At 44.1% G+C, this 17,143-nt stretch overlaps 1 protein-coding gene across 2 annotated transcripts in view; it reads left to right on the top strand.

Annotated features, from left to right (window-relative positions):
• Positions 1-17,143, top strand: part of HTR7 (5-hydroxytryptamine receptor 7) — a 69,276-nt gene that overhangs the window by 33,447 nt on the left and 18,686 nt on the right. For both annotated transcript variants that reach the window (XM_032768787.2, XM_032768786.2), the window contains exon 2: positions 12,547-13,296. In XM_032768787.2, the coding sequence (XP_032624678.1) occupies positions 12,547-13,296 (750 nt within the window). The remainder of the gene's footprint in view (positions 1-12,546; positions 13,297-17,143) is intronic.

The following is a 17,143-nucleotide window of genomic DNA, read 5'->3' as shown; positions in this document are numbered from 1 at the left end:
CAGGGAGATGGAAGAAGTAAGAGCAACTCCTAGTCACGGAAACACATAAGGGCAGTACTAGAAGCTAGCTCACAGTCATTTATTTGGGGGACAATCTAGGGTAGACAAGACACTGGATAGAATCCTAAGAGGTTTTATTGGCCAGGGATACCGAGCCGAAGTCCAGCGTTATTTGTGGCCTCCCTGCCCTGAATGCCAGTTGCTATAAGCCCCCGACCTCATTGGGGGCCCCACTAGTACCGTTTACCTATTATTGACGTCCCTTTCGAGAGGATAGGCTTGGACATCGTGGGCCCACTAGAAAAGTCGGCACAGGGCCACCGAAACGAACTAGTCCATCCTTTGACTATGCCTACGCGATATCGCAGAGGCAATTCTTTAAGAAAACCCCACATCTAAGCAATAGCAAAAAGAACTACTCTACAGGTTTTCGCCAGAGTGGGCATCCCTAAGGAGAACCTGACAGACCAGGGAACCCCGTTTACGTAAAACTAATGAAGACTATGTGCCCTGCTGCCGCATACAAGCCATTTGGACGCTCAGTCTAACCATCCAAAACCAGACGGACTGATCGAAAGATTTAAATCGTACCCTTAAATAATGAATCTGGAAGGTGGTAGCACAGGATGGAAAAGACTGGGAACACCTTTTATACGTACTAAATGTTGCTATAACGGGAAGTTCCCCAGGCGTCCACGGGGTGTTTTTCTCCCTTTGAACTCTTATATGGATGCCCACCCAGCGGGATATTGATATCGCCAACAGGAGGATTGGGAGGAACAACACCAACCCAGGAAAAGAATGTCATTGAGCATGTGACACAGATGAAGAAGAGCGGATTAACTCGAGTATAAACCCGATAGTACGGGACATTTGGAAAATAGCACAAGAGGCACAGCCGGACATATTTAACCGTTGGGCGAACGTAACAAGAGATTCAGCAGGGGAACGGGGTGATGGTGTTAGTGGGCCGACCGCACGAAAGCAAACTGCCTAGCGCAGCTTGGCACGGACCATAATGAGATAAAGTGGCAGAGCCATTGGGAAGTGAATTTATAAGGTTAGACAACCAGACGCGCCGAAAGCCAGAGGCACATCTACCACATCAACTTACTGAAGCCCTGGCATGAACAGAGAAGACTGTCTGGTCACTCGACGGAGGCTTCACCTCAGGCAGATGCCGCACAGGAGGCAGGTAAAGATATCTCCTGAATCTAACCCCAGAACAACGATGGAAGTCATTGAAATGATCTCCACCGAACCAGGCACGGTATTTTGCTACCCAACCAGGCTGAAACGACACTATGTGCCAACATCATTTGCTTCACCAGCCCGGAGTAAGGGTGACAATAAGGACCCTGTCGAATACGGAGCTACAAGGGAGAGAATTAGGATTGGACAGTGCGGAGATCTGCTGCGAACTTGGGGTATTGTAAGAATCCCACAGCAAGTGTCCAGTCCGATCGTACTAGTCCCGCAAGGCTTGATTTTTGTCAACGACTTCCGGAAATTGAATGAAGTAATCCCAAATTTCGATGCCTACCCGATACCACGCATTGACGAGCCTGGTTTGATTCAGTTAGGCAAAGGCCAAATACCTAACCACTCTGGATCTGACAAAAGGATATTGGCAAATTCCCCTGGCCCAAGTATGCAGCGGAAAAGACTTGCCTTCTCTAAGCCCGATGGCCTGTTCCAATATACGGGTCCTCCCCTGTTCGGACTCCAGGGGCCCTATCCCACATTTCCAGCCGACTTATGGATTAAGTTATTACGACCCCATGCCCAAGTATGCCGCTGCCATATCTGACGAAAATGGTTTATACATAGCCCTGATTGGGAGACACCACTAGACAAAGTGGAAGCAGTGCTGGATGCCTTGCCGAAAGGCCAGTCCATCCGCTAATCTTCTTAAGTGCGTGATGGACTAGCTGAGGCCAAATACCTCGGGCATGTCGTAGGGAGAGTTGGTAAAGCCCCAATCGAACAAGGTGGAGGGCAATACAAGGTTGGCCTCCAGACTAATACGCAAAAAGCAGGTCAGAGCATTTTTGGGGATAGTAGGCCTACTATTGGAGAATTCCATCCCTCATTTCGCACAGAGCGGGCCCTGACGGAATCTGCATAAAAAGCTTGGGGCCCTGAGATATGAAGTGGATGGATGCGGCAGAAGAAGCATTTTGCAGATTTACCGGAGAGCTCCTATGCTGCCATCCCGGTACTCATGGCCCCAGACTTGCGAGAAGGATTTCATCCTGGCAGACGGACGCCTCGGAAGGTGGGACGTCGTGCGGTCCTTTTCCCGAGATGGTAGGGGAGGAGGAGCACCCCATCTTGTACCTCAGCCGGAAGCTCCTCCCAGGGAACACAAAGTACGCTGTTGTTGAAAAGGAAATGTCTGAGAAGATTAAAATGGCATATGGAGACTCTTCCGCTAACTATCCTCCTGGGGCGGCGGTTCCCTTTGACTGATCACGCCCCGCTCCAATGGATTGCATAGGAACAAGGAAAGGAACGCCAGGGTGATGAGGGTGGTTTCCTCTCTTTTGCAGCCCTTTCCATTTTTCGGGTCGCAGCATCAGGCTGGAAGCCAACACAGCAAACACTGATGGCCTCGCACGCCGACACTGCTCTCGTCCCGAGTAGCCCAACCCCTTGGTGTTTAGCAGGGGGGGCGGTATATGTGATACAGCATGGCCAGAGGCAGCATGAGAGTGTTAGCAGGGGGCCTTATTCCCTGCCAAGGGAGGAAGGTTTGCTTTAGATTAACTAGAGCTACCTGACTCCAATTAGAGCACCTGACTTCAGTCATGTGATAAAAACCCCTGCTTCAGTCAGACAGGGTAGGAGTTGAAGGAGGAAGGTTTGATTGGAGCAGAGTGCAGGTTGCAGAAGTTGGAGAAAAGAAGAGTTTGATAAGAGAGAAATAGAAAGTTTGGGGAGTGCTGCGGTGGATTGTGAAGTCCAGAAGAAACCCTAGGTTAAGGGGACCAGGCTTGTGTAGAAGGGAGGCAAGAAGCCCTTCACAAGCTGAAGGGTAGGAGAGGGAAGTAACCCAGGGAAGGAACCGCTAGTCAAGTGGTTCACCCACTTGACTTACCTCAGGGCCCCTGGGTTGGGACCTGGAGTAGAGGGTGGGCCCAGGTCCCTCCCTCTCCACTCCCCTCCTCCAAGGACACTAGTGGAGTAATTAAGAACCGGTTCAGAGGCAAGCAATAGCGCCCTGAACCTACCCCAGAGAAGAGAAAGCGCGAGACCCAGCAAAACAGCAGGGCCGGCTTTAGGAAGGTTGGGGCCCAATTCGAACAGTTTCGATGGGGCCCTGGCAGGGATGACTTAAAAAAAAATGAAAAAAACCCCACACATGTAAAACACATGGGGCTTGTACTCACTGGGCGGTGCTCCGAGTCTTCGGCAGCACTTTGGCGGTGGGTCCTTCACTTGCTCTAGGTCTTCAGCGACACTGAAGGACCTGCTGCCGAAGTGCCACCAAAGACCCAGAGCAAGCGAAGGACCCGCTGCTGAAGTGACGCTGAAGACCCGGAGCGCCGCTGATCATATTGGTCCCTTCTGACCTTAAAGTCTATGAGCGAGTAAAAATTAAAAAGCTGCCTCTAGCCAGGGAAGAGATTCTCTCAGGGAAGGGTGCGGGGCCCTCTGAGGCGCGGGGCCCGATTTGGGGGAATTGGTGGAATAGGCCTAAAGCCGGCCCTGCAGAACAGTACCGGCAATTTGCCACACTATGTTGTGAAAACTGACATGCTCAAAATAGCATATGCATGTGAATGGACACAGGGTGCTAAAATTAAATTAACCCAGGGGTTCTCAAACTGGGAGTCAGGAGGTAACGAGGTTCTCAAACTGGGAGTCAGGAGGTAACAAGGGGTTCTCAAACTGGGAGTCAGGAGGTAACAAGGTTATTACTGGGGGTGGGGGGTCTCCCTTGGTAGGGTTGAGGAGGTGGGTGTGTAGAATATTGCTCTTCTCATCTGATCCCTCCCCCAGTGACTAATTTTAAATGAAGCTACCCTCCCCTGACATGAATCTCCCTATGGCACTGAAATTAAATATAGACTATAATTTGGCATTTGAGAAGTGAAAGGGATGGTAGCCCTAACGGAAAAGCTAACAGCTTGGCTCTTCTGCAAGCCTCAAACTGCTGAATGAGCTTTAGGGTAGGGAAGGCTGTGCCTCCCAAACAGCCTGCCCTGCCCCCTAGCTGACCCCCACCCACTTCCTGCCCAACTGCCTGCCTCCCTCAGAATCCCCGACCCATCCTGCTCCTTGCCCCCTCACTGTCCCCCAGAGGCCCCCACCACCACCCCAGGACCCCACCCCTGCTCTCTGTACCCTGACTGCCCGACCCCTATCCATCCCCCACTGAGTCCTGACAAACCCCTGGAATGCCCAGAATCCAATCCTGCCGTTCCCTGTCCCATGACCCTCTCCCTGTCCCCTGACTGCTCCGACTCTTATCCACCCCCCTGCTGAGTCCTGACAGACCCCGGAACGCCCAGAATCCAACTCCCCCATTCCTTGTCCCCTGACCACCCCCCAACCTCTGCCCCCTCCCTGTCCCGACTGTCCCTGGGACTCCCTGCCCCTTAGCTAACTGCCCCTGGCCCCAGCCTCTTACCCTCAGCTCCCCACTCACCCGGAGCCTCAGCGCGTCGTATCCGGGACCGTCCCTGGACAGCCGTGCAGCGTGGCTCCGTCGGGGCCTGAGCTCCTCCCCACTCAGAGCCGTGTGGTAAGGGGGCAGGGCTGCGAGCTCCAGCGGGGCCTGAGCGCCCTCTGCTTGGCATGGAGCTCATAGCCCCGCCCTCTTACCATGCAGCTCTGAGCTGGGCGGGGCTCAAGCCCCGCCAGAGCCACGCTGCAGCACAGTCCAAGGACGGTCCTGGATGTGCTGAGGCTCTGGGAGAGGGGCGGGGCCGGGGCAGGAGCCTCACCAGTTCTCTTGGGGGGCCCTGTGGAAAATTGCCCCACTTGTCCCCCCCTCCGGGCAGCCCTGCTCTGGGCACCAGAAGTACAGCCGGCAGCTTGCTGGGCACCAGTCAACACAGGCGCAGCACCGCCCAAATGTCAGGTGGATCGTGACGGTGGCTTGTGCGTGTGTGGGGGCCCATTGACTATTCTGCCCTGGGGCCCAGAATTGCTGTCGGCAGGCCTGTGGAGAAGGGACCTGTCTATTTTAAAGTCTGGTGCCATATTGTAGGGTCTAGTTCACTACGGATTCTAATCCCCATCACACTTTTGGGGGCTGTATACATCATAATAAATTACTGGGATTATTTGTTTTCATAGCCACCCTGCAGGGTGGCTGTCAATTCCAGCCTGTCTCACTTTTCTATGTACCTCAACAACCCTTTTTGATTTTGGAAAAGAAAGAGAATACTGTTTATTTGATATGTTCCATTGCTAGTAGTGTGAATATATTCAACAGGGGGAGGGATAGCTCAGTGGTTTGAGCATTGGCCTGCTAAGCCCAGGGTTTCAATCCTTGAGGGGGCCATTTAGGGATCTGGGGCAAAAATCTGTCTGGGGATTGGTCCTACTTGGAGCAGGGGGTTGGACTAGATGACCTCCTGAGGTCCCTTCCAACACTGATATTCTATGATTCTATGAACAGTATGTAAATAGGCCAAATTCAGTGTGGGTTTATGCCTGCTGGGACTCTGTGATTAGTGGGCTTGCATAGAGTGTTAATTTCAAACTTGATCCACTGGGACCAGTAACTAAGATAATGATATGAGCTCAATACTTCTTATATATATATAATCTATATATATATATATATATATATAAGAACACAAAATCATAAGACATTGCTTAGAGGCCCCAGTTTAGGTTGAAACTCCATTGTGCTTGGCACTGCATGTATGCGTAGCAACAGACAGATTGTAAGCCCCTTCCCTGAAGAGCTAAGTAGACAGGACAAAGTGTGTGGAAAAGGAAATATTATTAGCCTCATTTTTCAGGTTGGAACTCAGGCTCAGAGATTTCCCCAAGATAACATAGGATGTCTTTGGTAGAGCCAAAAAGTGAATCCCAATCTCCTGCGTTCCAGTCCAGTACCTTAAAGATCATCCTTCCTCTTCCTTGTAGTAAGGATTCTAAAAACCAATAACCAGACAGGAAGTTTTGGACAATGCAACCTCTTTCCTTCCATGTCAGCAAGGGCTGAAGAGGTTACAGACTCCTTGGATGCTGCTTTTGTCAAACAGTATCTGAAAACAATTGCTTCCTACCAGGAGCGCCATGTCAGACTGGGGAGGCACAACTCCCGACTGGGGAGGGGAGAGGAGCAAGCAACAGGGGGAGGGATCGCTCCCAGCCTGTGGTACGAAACTCCGGGAGAGGCAGGGGGCTGGTGCCCCTGCCCTCTCTAAATGGCACTGCTGCTTCCTACTTAGTAACTTTTGGAAGGTAATAATAATACTGACAGTATTAAAGAACCTACTTTCTGCTACTTAATAGTGACACAGTAGTTCAGAAAGGCATGAGTTTTTGTTAAACCATTCTGTAATCTCCAGTATATTATACAGTGGCAATGATTAATGTTATTTTAAGGTTGTATCTAAATTTTCAAGGTTAATGCAATTTATGCACTCAGATAAGACATGTGAAGGTTACTTGATTTATGCCTGTTTAGTTTTTCCAGCCCATTACATTTAGCAGAAGTAGATAGGGTAGAAAGGAAACCAGTATGTTTTTATGTAAATTAGTTCATTTTAATTTCTAATAGAATATACTGTGGGACTCAGCTTTACAATGACACCACATTTTACTAATGCATTTTAATTCGTATGGATATATATTTGCTTACATTAACTTTTTTGGTTACATTTGGATGCATTAAATTGCAGCACTGGGCATTCCTAAAACCAGCATGTACAATGCACAAATTTGTCTTTCGCTGAAACTTAGTTTAATCCCTCAAGCTATATACCCTTGGTCCTCATCATCATAGCCTGATTGTTTTCCATGATAAAGTATGAAATAGTTGGACATATATAGTATTATGCATCCCAGGAACATGTGTCTGCTGCTATTGCTCATGTCCTCCAGGTACGAAGCTCTCAAAGGACCATATCCTGTATTGATTTCTGTAAAGCTATGTCTGACTGACAATATACTGTAATGTCCTGAATGAACTTTATTGAATTAAGTTAAACCTTGCTGAAGTAGTTTTAATACCTTTCGGATCCATTGTATTAAAAATGCAATTCTGTGTATATCTTCTATAAGAGATTAATACAATCGCTGGAAGGTATTAGGAACTTAAAAGGGCTTCTTTTTTTTTTTTTTTTTTAACAATACCCATGAAGTGGATTTCCTAGGAAAGTGCCTGGGGGCAAGGGGAATGCAAATGACCCTCTTTGACTCCACACTGTTGAAGCTACGTCCTTCCTGTGGAAGAAAAACCCATTGTCTACTAATTACCTGCTCCTGGAAACTCCATATCAAAGACCTCTGAACTGTATAAAGAGTGGACAATGTGTTCTGACCATGCTTGTTCTGAACTGAAACTTATGAGCTTGTCATCACATGTTGTAAATATTTCTTAAATCATCACATTGATGGGCTGCTCCTTCCAAAGCCCATGCTAGAGTTGGGTTAATCTCTGGCAAGCTTATTAGCATGCAGGCAGCATCTTAATATGCTTTCTCTGTAATGGTTTTTAGTTTAAGAAAAAATAGGCCTGCCTAGAAAGAACTGTATGGGAATTTAAAACTGTAGACAATCACTCTGTTAACCATCTCTGAAGAGAAGGCAAGCAGGTATTCCCTATCTCTGCTGGGAATAAGACAGTGAAGGCAGGGAACCGTCCAGCCTGGAAATACCCTAGTCCAGGGGTCGGCAACCTTTCGGAAGTGGTGTGCTGAGTCTTCATGTATTCACTCTAATTTAAGGTTTCACATGCCAGTAATACATTTTAACTTTTTTAGAAGGTCTTTCTCTATAATATACAATTAAATTATTATTGTATGTAAAGTAAATAAGGTTTTTAAAATGTTTAAGAAACTTCATTTAAAATTAAATTAAAATGCAGATCTTATCAGTTTAGTGTGATCGTCGCCCTTGCTTTTCCTTGCTGAGTTTTCCAATGTGTGGTAAGTATTTGGATACTTTAAGCTGCACACAGACTTCTGAGTGATCAGTTGTTTACTGGCTCCAAGAAGGACAGAGGACGGATTTCATGTGTGAAAATACCTGTTCACACAGGTATGTGGATCCAAATGCTGAAAGCGTTGCAAACACAATCTTCTTCAAGCAGTTACATTTCAGTGGCAGGGACGTCCAGCGGGTCAGAACAGAGGCCCCAGGATCTCTCTCGGTAGCTTCAAGTGCACCCAGCAGATCTCCAAACTTTGATGCCCACAATTCTGAGCTTTTTAACGGAATGAGCTGCGTTTTGAAATCTTCAGCCCCCATCCACTGAAATACAGACAAATCCAAGTCGCTTCCGTTGAACTTTTCAGGTTTAATAGAAAAGAAAGCACTGGGCCAAATCGCTGGAAATCTTGAAATCTGTCAGAAAATTCTGATTCCAGTTCTTGCATGTACATTCCAATCATCAACATTGACACTGCAACTTGTTGATAGCTCTTCTATGTGCTGGAAGTAGCGGAAAGTTGAAGTTCGAATATCCTGAGAAAAAACTGCTAGATTTACAACAAATGCCTTGCAGGCTTCATAAAGATCCAGAACCATTTGCCCTGCACCCTGGAGACAGAAGTTGAGTTCATTTAGGTGAGTGGTGATGTCCGTTAGAAACATGAGCTTACATAGCCATTTGTCATCCAGTTTGGGGTAGTTATGTCCTTTTTCCGACAAAAAGGCCTTGATTGCATCAAAACAGTTTACAAAGCGCACCAAAACCTTGCCACGACTTAGCCACCAAATGTTGCTGTGAAGTGGAATGTCATTATAAGCACTATCCATCTTTTCTAGCAGTGCTTGAAACTGTCTGTGAGTCAAAGCAGATTGAGCAACAAGGAAATTCACAATTCGCACCATTGTATTCATCACATTATTAAGCTCTGAATTAGAAATTTTAGCGTACAGGTTTTCTTGATGGATGATACTGTGAAATTTGACTGTCGGAAGGCCAATTTGATCTTCAAGTAACTTTAAAAATCCCTTCTGTTTTCTGACCATGGCAGGAGCACCATCTGTTGTGTCACAAAATATTTTTCTGATGTCAACTCCTCATTCTTCAAAATGGTTTACAAAACTTTCCACTCTATCTTCCCCCTTTGTTGTGCCATGCAGGGGTTTTAGGCAACAAAATTCCTCTTGGATTTCACTGGAAGCAATATCTTGCAACAACTGCCAAACATGGAACATCATTTATATCCATGCTGTCATCAACTGCAGCGCTAAACACTGCTGTGTCTTTTAATGCAGTTGTCTGCTTTTCTTTAAGGTTTTTTGCCATTATGCTTATGCGTCTCTTAACTGTTCTGGCAGAGACAGGCAGTTCTTTTATTCTAGATATGATCGTATCTTTATTTAGCAAATCATTGAACAAAACCTCTGAATTTCTGAGAAAAACTTTTTATATATTCCCCACCTTAGGGTGACCAGATGTTAAGGGGAAAATGTCGGGACCGCTGCAGAGGGGGTGTTTTTGTTACACTCGCCCATCTAGGAGTTAGGCGGCAATTTGGCAAAGAGCCCTTCAGTTGTGGACAGTCTTCAGTGGTATTTCAGCGATGGGTAAAAACCTTGCCGCCAAAGACAGAAACACCCACCACTGAAATACCGCCGAAGACCATCCACAACTGAAAGACTTTCCGCTGAATTGCCGCCAAAGACCAGGAAACAAAATACCGGGACAAATGGCATCCCGACTGTACTCTGGTCAGGACACAGGGCAAACTCCTCAAAATCGGGACAGTCCCGATTTTATCAGGACGTCTGGTCACCCTACCCCACCTGTAAATGGCTTTCTGTTTTTTGCAGTACACTGTGCAATCTTTAACTTCCTTCTGTGGCTTGATTTTTACTTACACTTAAGCATTTAAAAATATTGCTTTGTTTCTCATATCCTGCTACTGCATGATCATCTATTACAGCATGATCATTCTTTTGAATGAATCCAAATGTCTGTCCAAGAAGGCTGTAATGAATGGACATCTAACTTTGCTTTCTTAGGAGCTGACATTTTGTCAAATGTACCCCTCAACTCACAGTGGAAAAAAAAATCGTGACAGATGGGACGCACAACGTCAAATGCAGTGCACTGTTCCACATGACATGATAGTGATGTAAGCAGCAAATCAGGACTTAAAAATATCCTGGTGGTGCTGGAACAATTTTTAAGGTGGGGGTGCTGAGCTGTGCCCCCTCTTGCCCCGGTCTGCACCCCTCACTACCCCAGGCTCGGGCCAGTGGGCCACAGCTGGGGGTAGCTGCAGAGCACCGGGCTGAGGCCAGGAGCAGAGCCCCAGGCCAGCAGTGGAGCCACCTGGACTGGTGTTTGGGACCCGGGCCGGCAGAGAGAACCCTGGCTGGCAGGGGGCCGGCAGATGGAACCCCAAGCTGGCAGCAGAGCCCTGAAGCTGGTGGCCAGGACCTGGGCAGTGTGAGTGCCACTGAAAATCAGCTCTCAGGCCGCCTTTGGCATGTGTGCCCTAGGATTCTGACCCCTGCCCTAGTCAGATCTCCACCCAAGAAAGGCAATAGCTAGAAGCCTGAGTGTGGGTGCCACTGCTGAACCACTGAACGGAAATACAGGTTCAGTTGCCTTGAACTGTGAAACTGCATTACAAGTGACTTTTGATTAATGCATAGTCATGCTAGTAATTTAACTCATTTGAGGCTAGCAGGATTTAACCCCAAAAATGTAGTGCCATTGGCTTCATTGTGAGTGTGAGCTGTTGTACCTCACCCATTTATAGTGCCAACACAAACCTTGTTTCAGCTAATAAATAGCCATTTTGAAAGTTCCTCGGTCAGGCACTTTCTGTCCCATGACAATTGAACTCCAGACCTTTCCAGTATGAACTCTAATTTTTACATCTTGGAATGCCTTGGGGAACTTTCTATTCATCACGGTGGCACAATCTCCAGCCAGTGATTTCACGGAATAGAATTCTCCATGACATGTATAGCTAGTCTCCAGGACTCCAAGACTTAGCAGGAGATAATATTCTAATGCAAAAGGTGAGAGAACAAAAACAACAAAAATACTACAACTTTTACTAATATCTATGTTACAATATGCGATCACTTATCATGGAGGTGCAATTGCAGCCAACCACAATAACCATTCTCAGCCCACTCCTGACCCAGACTTCAGAAGTACAGAATGATTTGACTAGAAGCTCACTGTAACTGGCCAGTCCAGGGTGTGAAGGATATGATACAGTTACCAAAGTCTACCTTTCACACTCCTGTCATGACAGTGATGCTTAACGTCAGTGATGTTGCTGAGTGATTGTTGCCACCGGATTCTTACTTAAAGAAGTAGCATTAGCCATAATTTGCTACCTTGCAATTAGGGCACCAGAGTGGCACTTTACAGTAGTCTCACCATCTAAATGGAACTTGAGTCATAAAAGTTTCTTAGAATAAAATATTTGTATTCTAAGTTCAACAACTAACATTTAAGAAATATTTACAACATGGAAACCTGGCAGTAGACTGCATTTTATTCATAAACTCTATGACAAACCCTACTGTTTGTATAGCATGTATGTAATTTCTTTTCTTAGTCTTTTGTAATCCTAAATGTAATAACTTTTATCAGTTATAGCTAGATGCCTTTGTTCTCAAGCATTGTTGAATTGAAAGTTGTAATGTATTTTTATTTTGTTTAATTAATAAACACTTGATGTGAGTGTTGAAGAAATGGCATTTCTTTCTAAGTATGTAATCATAAAATGTATTATAATGTACTACTAAAATGATCAAATCATGGAATACAATTGCAAAGTCTGTTGTTTCTCTTGGAAGCACAAAGGTAAGAGTAAAACAGTGTATCCTATCCAGTTAAGTGGCATGGATCTATACACTTTATTTATAGAATACCTCTTGTAAAATCACTTATATTGCTCTAAGCACAGTTATAAGTCAAAATGTGAAAGAGTAATTGCTTCTTTGGGTAAATTGTAGACTATGTACCAAGGGTTAAATTCCAGAAGTTAGCTAAGTAAAAACCCAACTTTCAGAATCTTTTATAAAAAACTTTTGTAAGCAAAAAATGATTTCTGTCTTTACATAATTAGAAAGATTCTACATCTGGGATTAAAACCTCGCCCCACTGAAGTGAGTAGGAGTTTTGCCATTGACTTCAGTGGCACTAGGATTTTACCCTAGGAGAATAACTGTCTCTACAAGAAAGCAGGTTCTGCCTATCCTAAAGGTGATTAAGTTGACATGAATTGACTGCAAGTTTGAAAAAGTGCAGAAGATAGGAATAGAGAATGTAAAATAAAATCTAAAATATTTATTCAATCTCTTTATGGCAGGCCATATGAAATAGTTTACCCATAAATCAATGAACCATGTAGTAACTCTACCTTCTTGTTCTAGGTACCTTGGAATAACAAGACCACTTACATATCCTGTGAGGCAGAATGGAAAATGTATGGCTAAAATGATCCTGTGTGTATGGCTCCTCTCTGCCTCTATCACCATACCACCGCTTTTTGGTTGGGCCCAAAATGTGAATGATGAAAAAGTTTGTTTAATCAGTCAAGACTTTGGTTACACAATTTACTCTACTGCAGTTGCATTTTATATCCCGATGTCAGTGATGCTCTTCATGTACTATCAGATTTACAAGGCTGCTAAGAGGAGTGCTGCTAAACACAAGTTTGCTGGTTTTCCACGGCCAGAAGAAAATGAAGGCATGGTTTCTGTGAATGGAGTTATAAAGCTACACAAGGAATCAGAAGAATGTACAAATTTTTCACGACTCCTTAAACATGATAGAAAAAACATTTCCATCTTTAAGAGAGAACAAAAAGCTGCGACGACCCTGGGAATTATTGTTGGGGCCTTTACTGTGTGCTGGTTGCCATTTTTCATCCTTTCAACTGCCAGGCCCTTTATCTGTGGTACAGCATGCAGCTGCATCCCGTTTTGGGTTGAAAGAACATTTCTATGGTTGGGTTATGCAAACTCTCTCATTAACCCCTTTATATATGCCTTCTTCAATCGAGACCTGAGGACAACCTATCGCAATCTACTACAATGCAGATATAGGAATATCAACCGGAAACTATCAGCTGCAGGGATGCACGAGGCTCTGAAGCTTGCAGAAAAGCCAGAATTTGTGCTGTAAGATCACTTATCCCTTTTTACAATAATTCACTGTTTTATACACATTTTCTTTTAATTATGAAGAGACAGTTAATCAGAGAAACTGCCCTGATGAAATCATTAACCATCTGTAAGACACAGCTACTAAACTTAGTCCTAAGCTCCACAGTTTTTTGCTGTAGAAAGGACTGGGCCCTAGAGTATTTGGGATTTTAGCATAAACCAACCGTTTCCACTTTATATTATTGTAAAAGGAAACAATGTAAGACAAAATTGGACTGGGGAAACTGTATCGTTTGGGATCATTATTATTTATATGTTTCAGAGTGGTAGCCATGTTAGTCTGTATCAGCAAATACAATGAGGAGTCCTTATGGCACCTTAGAGACTAACAAATTTATTTTGGCATAAGCTTTTGTGGGCTAAAACCCACTTCATTGGATGCATGGAGTGGACCATACAGTAGGGAGGTATAAATACACATTGACTAAACCGGATAATCTCTACACAAAAGAATAAATGGACACAAATCTGACATCAGGAATTATAACATTCAAAAACCTGTAGAACACTTCAATCTCCCTGGTCACTCAATATTGATTTAAAAGTGGCAATTCTTCAACAAAAAACCTTAAAAACAGACTCCAATGAGAAACTGCAGAACTAGAATTAATTTGTGAACTGGACACCATCAAATTAGGCCTGAATAAAGACTGAGAGTGGATAGGTCACTACAAAAACTAAATAAATTAGTTAGTCTCTAAGATGCCACAAGTACTCCTTGTTGTTTTTATAAAAACTAATTTCCCCTTGCTAAATACTCACATGTTCTTGTCAACTGTTTGAAATGGCCCCCTTGTTTACATTGGCCTCATTAGCACTACAAAAAGTGATTTCCACTCCTTCTTATCAACTGTTGAGAAGTCCACTTCCAATTTAATTGAATTGGCTTGTTAGCACTGACCCCCCACTTGGTAAGGCAACTCCCATCTTTTCATATATTGTGTATTTCTACCTCTCTATTGTATGTTCCACTCCATGCATCAGATGAAGTGGGTTTTAGCCCACGAAAGCTTATGCCCAAATACATTTGTTAGTCTCTAAGGTGCCACAAGGACTCCTTGTTGTTTTTATTATTTACATGTAATAATTTTATTCACTTGATTACCTGTGAATGAACATCAGTGAAGGTTACTATCCCTTTTGTACACCTTCCAATGAAACAGCATTTATTGCTGTGAAAAAATACACATTGATTATATGGATCAGATCATCTGCTGGTATAATTTGGTGAAGGTTCAATGGTGCTATGTTGATTTATGCCAGCTGAGGATCTTGCCCCCACATCTCTAACTTAACATATGAAACTGGTACATAACCTATTTTAAGACCAGGAAAAGGCAATCTGGCCCTTACCTGACCCTGCTTAATCTAACTCTCCTGATTTTATCAGCTGAGTCCATCTTCTCTAATGTACACTTAAACTCAAATCTAGGCTTCTATTGGCCTGACAGTCTTTGCTCAACAACAGTAGTGAATTGTCTGAGTTTATCGCAGTTTTCTGCTTTCTAGAGCTCATCTGCTAGTTTGTGAACAGCTCTTCTGTATCAAATATAAAACTTGATACCTAAAAAATCATATTTTGGTCACTACTCATATGATTACCTATTTTTTCCCTCAAAAATGATTAAGTTTTGTCAAAATCTCTTTTTCAGTAATGCATTCAACCTTGCCTAAAAACTTGGACATTTGTTCTATTTGTTGCCCTGCGCAGCAGCCTCTCTAAGGGCTTGATCCTGCTCTCATCGAAATCAATGGCAAAATTCCAACTGACTTGCATGGAGCAGGATCAAGCCTTTTATCAATAATATACTTTCTGTGGAATGATGATCAGTACTGTGCACAATATTCCAGGTAATACTCAACAAGTTACTGTACAGTAATGGTCTCAGGGTACCAGATCGTTCATTTTGCTTTCTGTCCCTTGCTAACACACACGTAGTTTGCTCTATTAGAGCTGTGCACTTAGGCTATAGATGTTCAGTTTTACCCAAGATAACTCCCAAATCCTTTCCTTATAATTGTGTTGGATGACTGTTCCATTTGGCACCTATTTCTTTTCTTGATCTCTTCTTCCAGGTTAACTATTTTAAAGTTGTCTACAGTGGTCACCTTTGCCATCTGCTGACCCAGTCACCTAACACTGGACTATTCCCCCCTTCTTACTGATCTCTTTGTGTTCACATGAATGAATATTAGAAACCACTACACCAATTGTGTGTTCCTACATTTTGCAAATTTTAAGCTTAAGAAAGGAAAACTTGGAGCTTTTGTAAAAGAAATCTCAGGAATAGCTAATATTGTGTCATTGCCAATTAAACTCTTTCTATTATTTCACAGTTTTAATACTCCCAATTTTTTTAGAAAAAGAATTTCTGAGGAGAAAGCACACTCATTACAAAGTAGTTTCCATCACTACAAGTTAGCAATAAGGTCATCTCATACATTCTATTATCTTATAATGCCAAAATGTATTCTGGGCTAAATTCTGCTCTAACATTCACCACATTAAACTAACTTTAAATGAATTCAGTGATGTTACTTGAGACATAAACCAATGCAGAATTTGTCCCAGTCTTTTTGTATAGAGTTTGTAAAGTCACTGGAAGTGCACAAGCTTGCAGGCAATAGCTAATGTTTACCAGATACATAGATGTGCACCAATATTCCCTCACTACCTTGCTCACATGAATGGCTGTACACTCTGCTGGCAGGCTTCATGCACAGTTACATTTGAGCCATTCAAGAGACCTTTATTTGCCAGGAGGCATCTGCTTCCTGCTGGAAGAAGGGGCCTAAAGGCTTCCACTCCACCTGCTGTCTTCTATCTAAGTAAAGGCTTCCCCATCCTCCCATAGAAAGAGTGAAAGTAGTGAATGATAGTGGTATGTGTGTGAGTGAGACAGAGAGATGTCTCTACTGTGGTGATAAGCATTGGTACAAAACCCTAAACCAGATCACATCTCTCTCTCAGACAGACAGACAGAAAGTTCAGGGAGGTTATACAGGATGGAGAGAGGAAAAGGGAAATGAAAGGGGGCAAGGAGCGTACAAGGAATGTAAGTTATAAGAGAAATAGATGACGAAAGACAGCTAGTAAATGGACAGGAAGGAAGATGAAAAAAAATGTGAATGACAAATAAGATGGATAGAAAGGGAAGCAGCATAGGCTGGGGGAGAAAATGGGGGTGGGAGAGGTTGGACTCCTGGGTTTTAAACTTAAGCTTTAGTAGTTTTTGTTCCAGTCAGAGGGAAAAAAAATTAGAGGCAACCTGGGCACTCCCATGAATCTGAGGGCAGAGACATGAACTGATCTAATTTGCATCGCAGGTGAAATGAATGGAGCTGCACAGGTGCTGAGAGCAGAATTTGACCCAGAATGTCGACATGTTATGTACAAGTGGTACTGGGGCTGATGTTGCCATAAATAAATTTTCATATCTAACATTAAATGAATGATTTTGATCTCAGACGTCACCCATCTGCCCAGACATATGTTTTAACTAAGATTAACACAATTTAAGTCCAGTTTATTTTTAACTGGGGAGTGCCTAAAGATAAGTACCTAAATCAATATACTGAAGTCAATGGGAGCTGCAGGTACTTTTAGTATCCAGCTTTATGTCCCCACATCTGAGAATTACTGTGGTAATCTAGCCTCCCAGTCCCAGACCTGGACCTTAGCGTCCAAAGCCTGGTCCTGTCCCAAACCTGGACCTTAGCATCCAAAGTTTGGGGGCTTACCTGAAACTCCCCCAAGCTCACTACCAGCTTGGATATTCTCGCTGCCACCAGATCAGGAATT

This window comes from Chelonoidis abingdonii, chromosome 15 (genome assembly GCF_003597395.2).
Source record: "Chelonoidis abingdonii isolate Lonesome George chromosome 15, CheloAbing_2.0, whole genome shotgun sequence".
Taxonomy (NCBI): Eukaryota; Metazoa; Chordata; order Testudines; family Testudinidae; genus Chelonoidis; species Chelonoidis abingdonii.
This window is presented reverse-complemented; position numbering and strand designations above follow the sequence as displayed.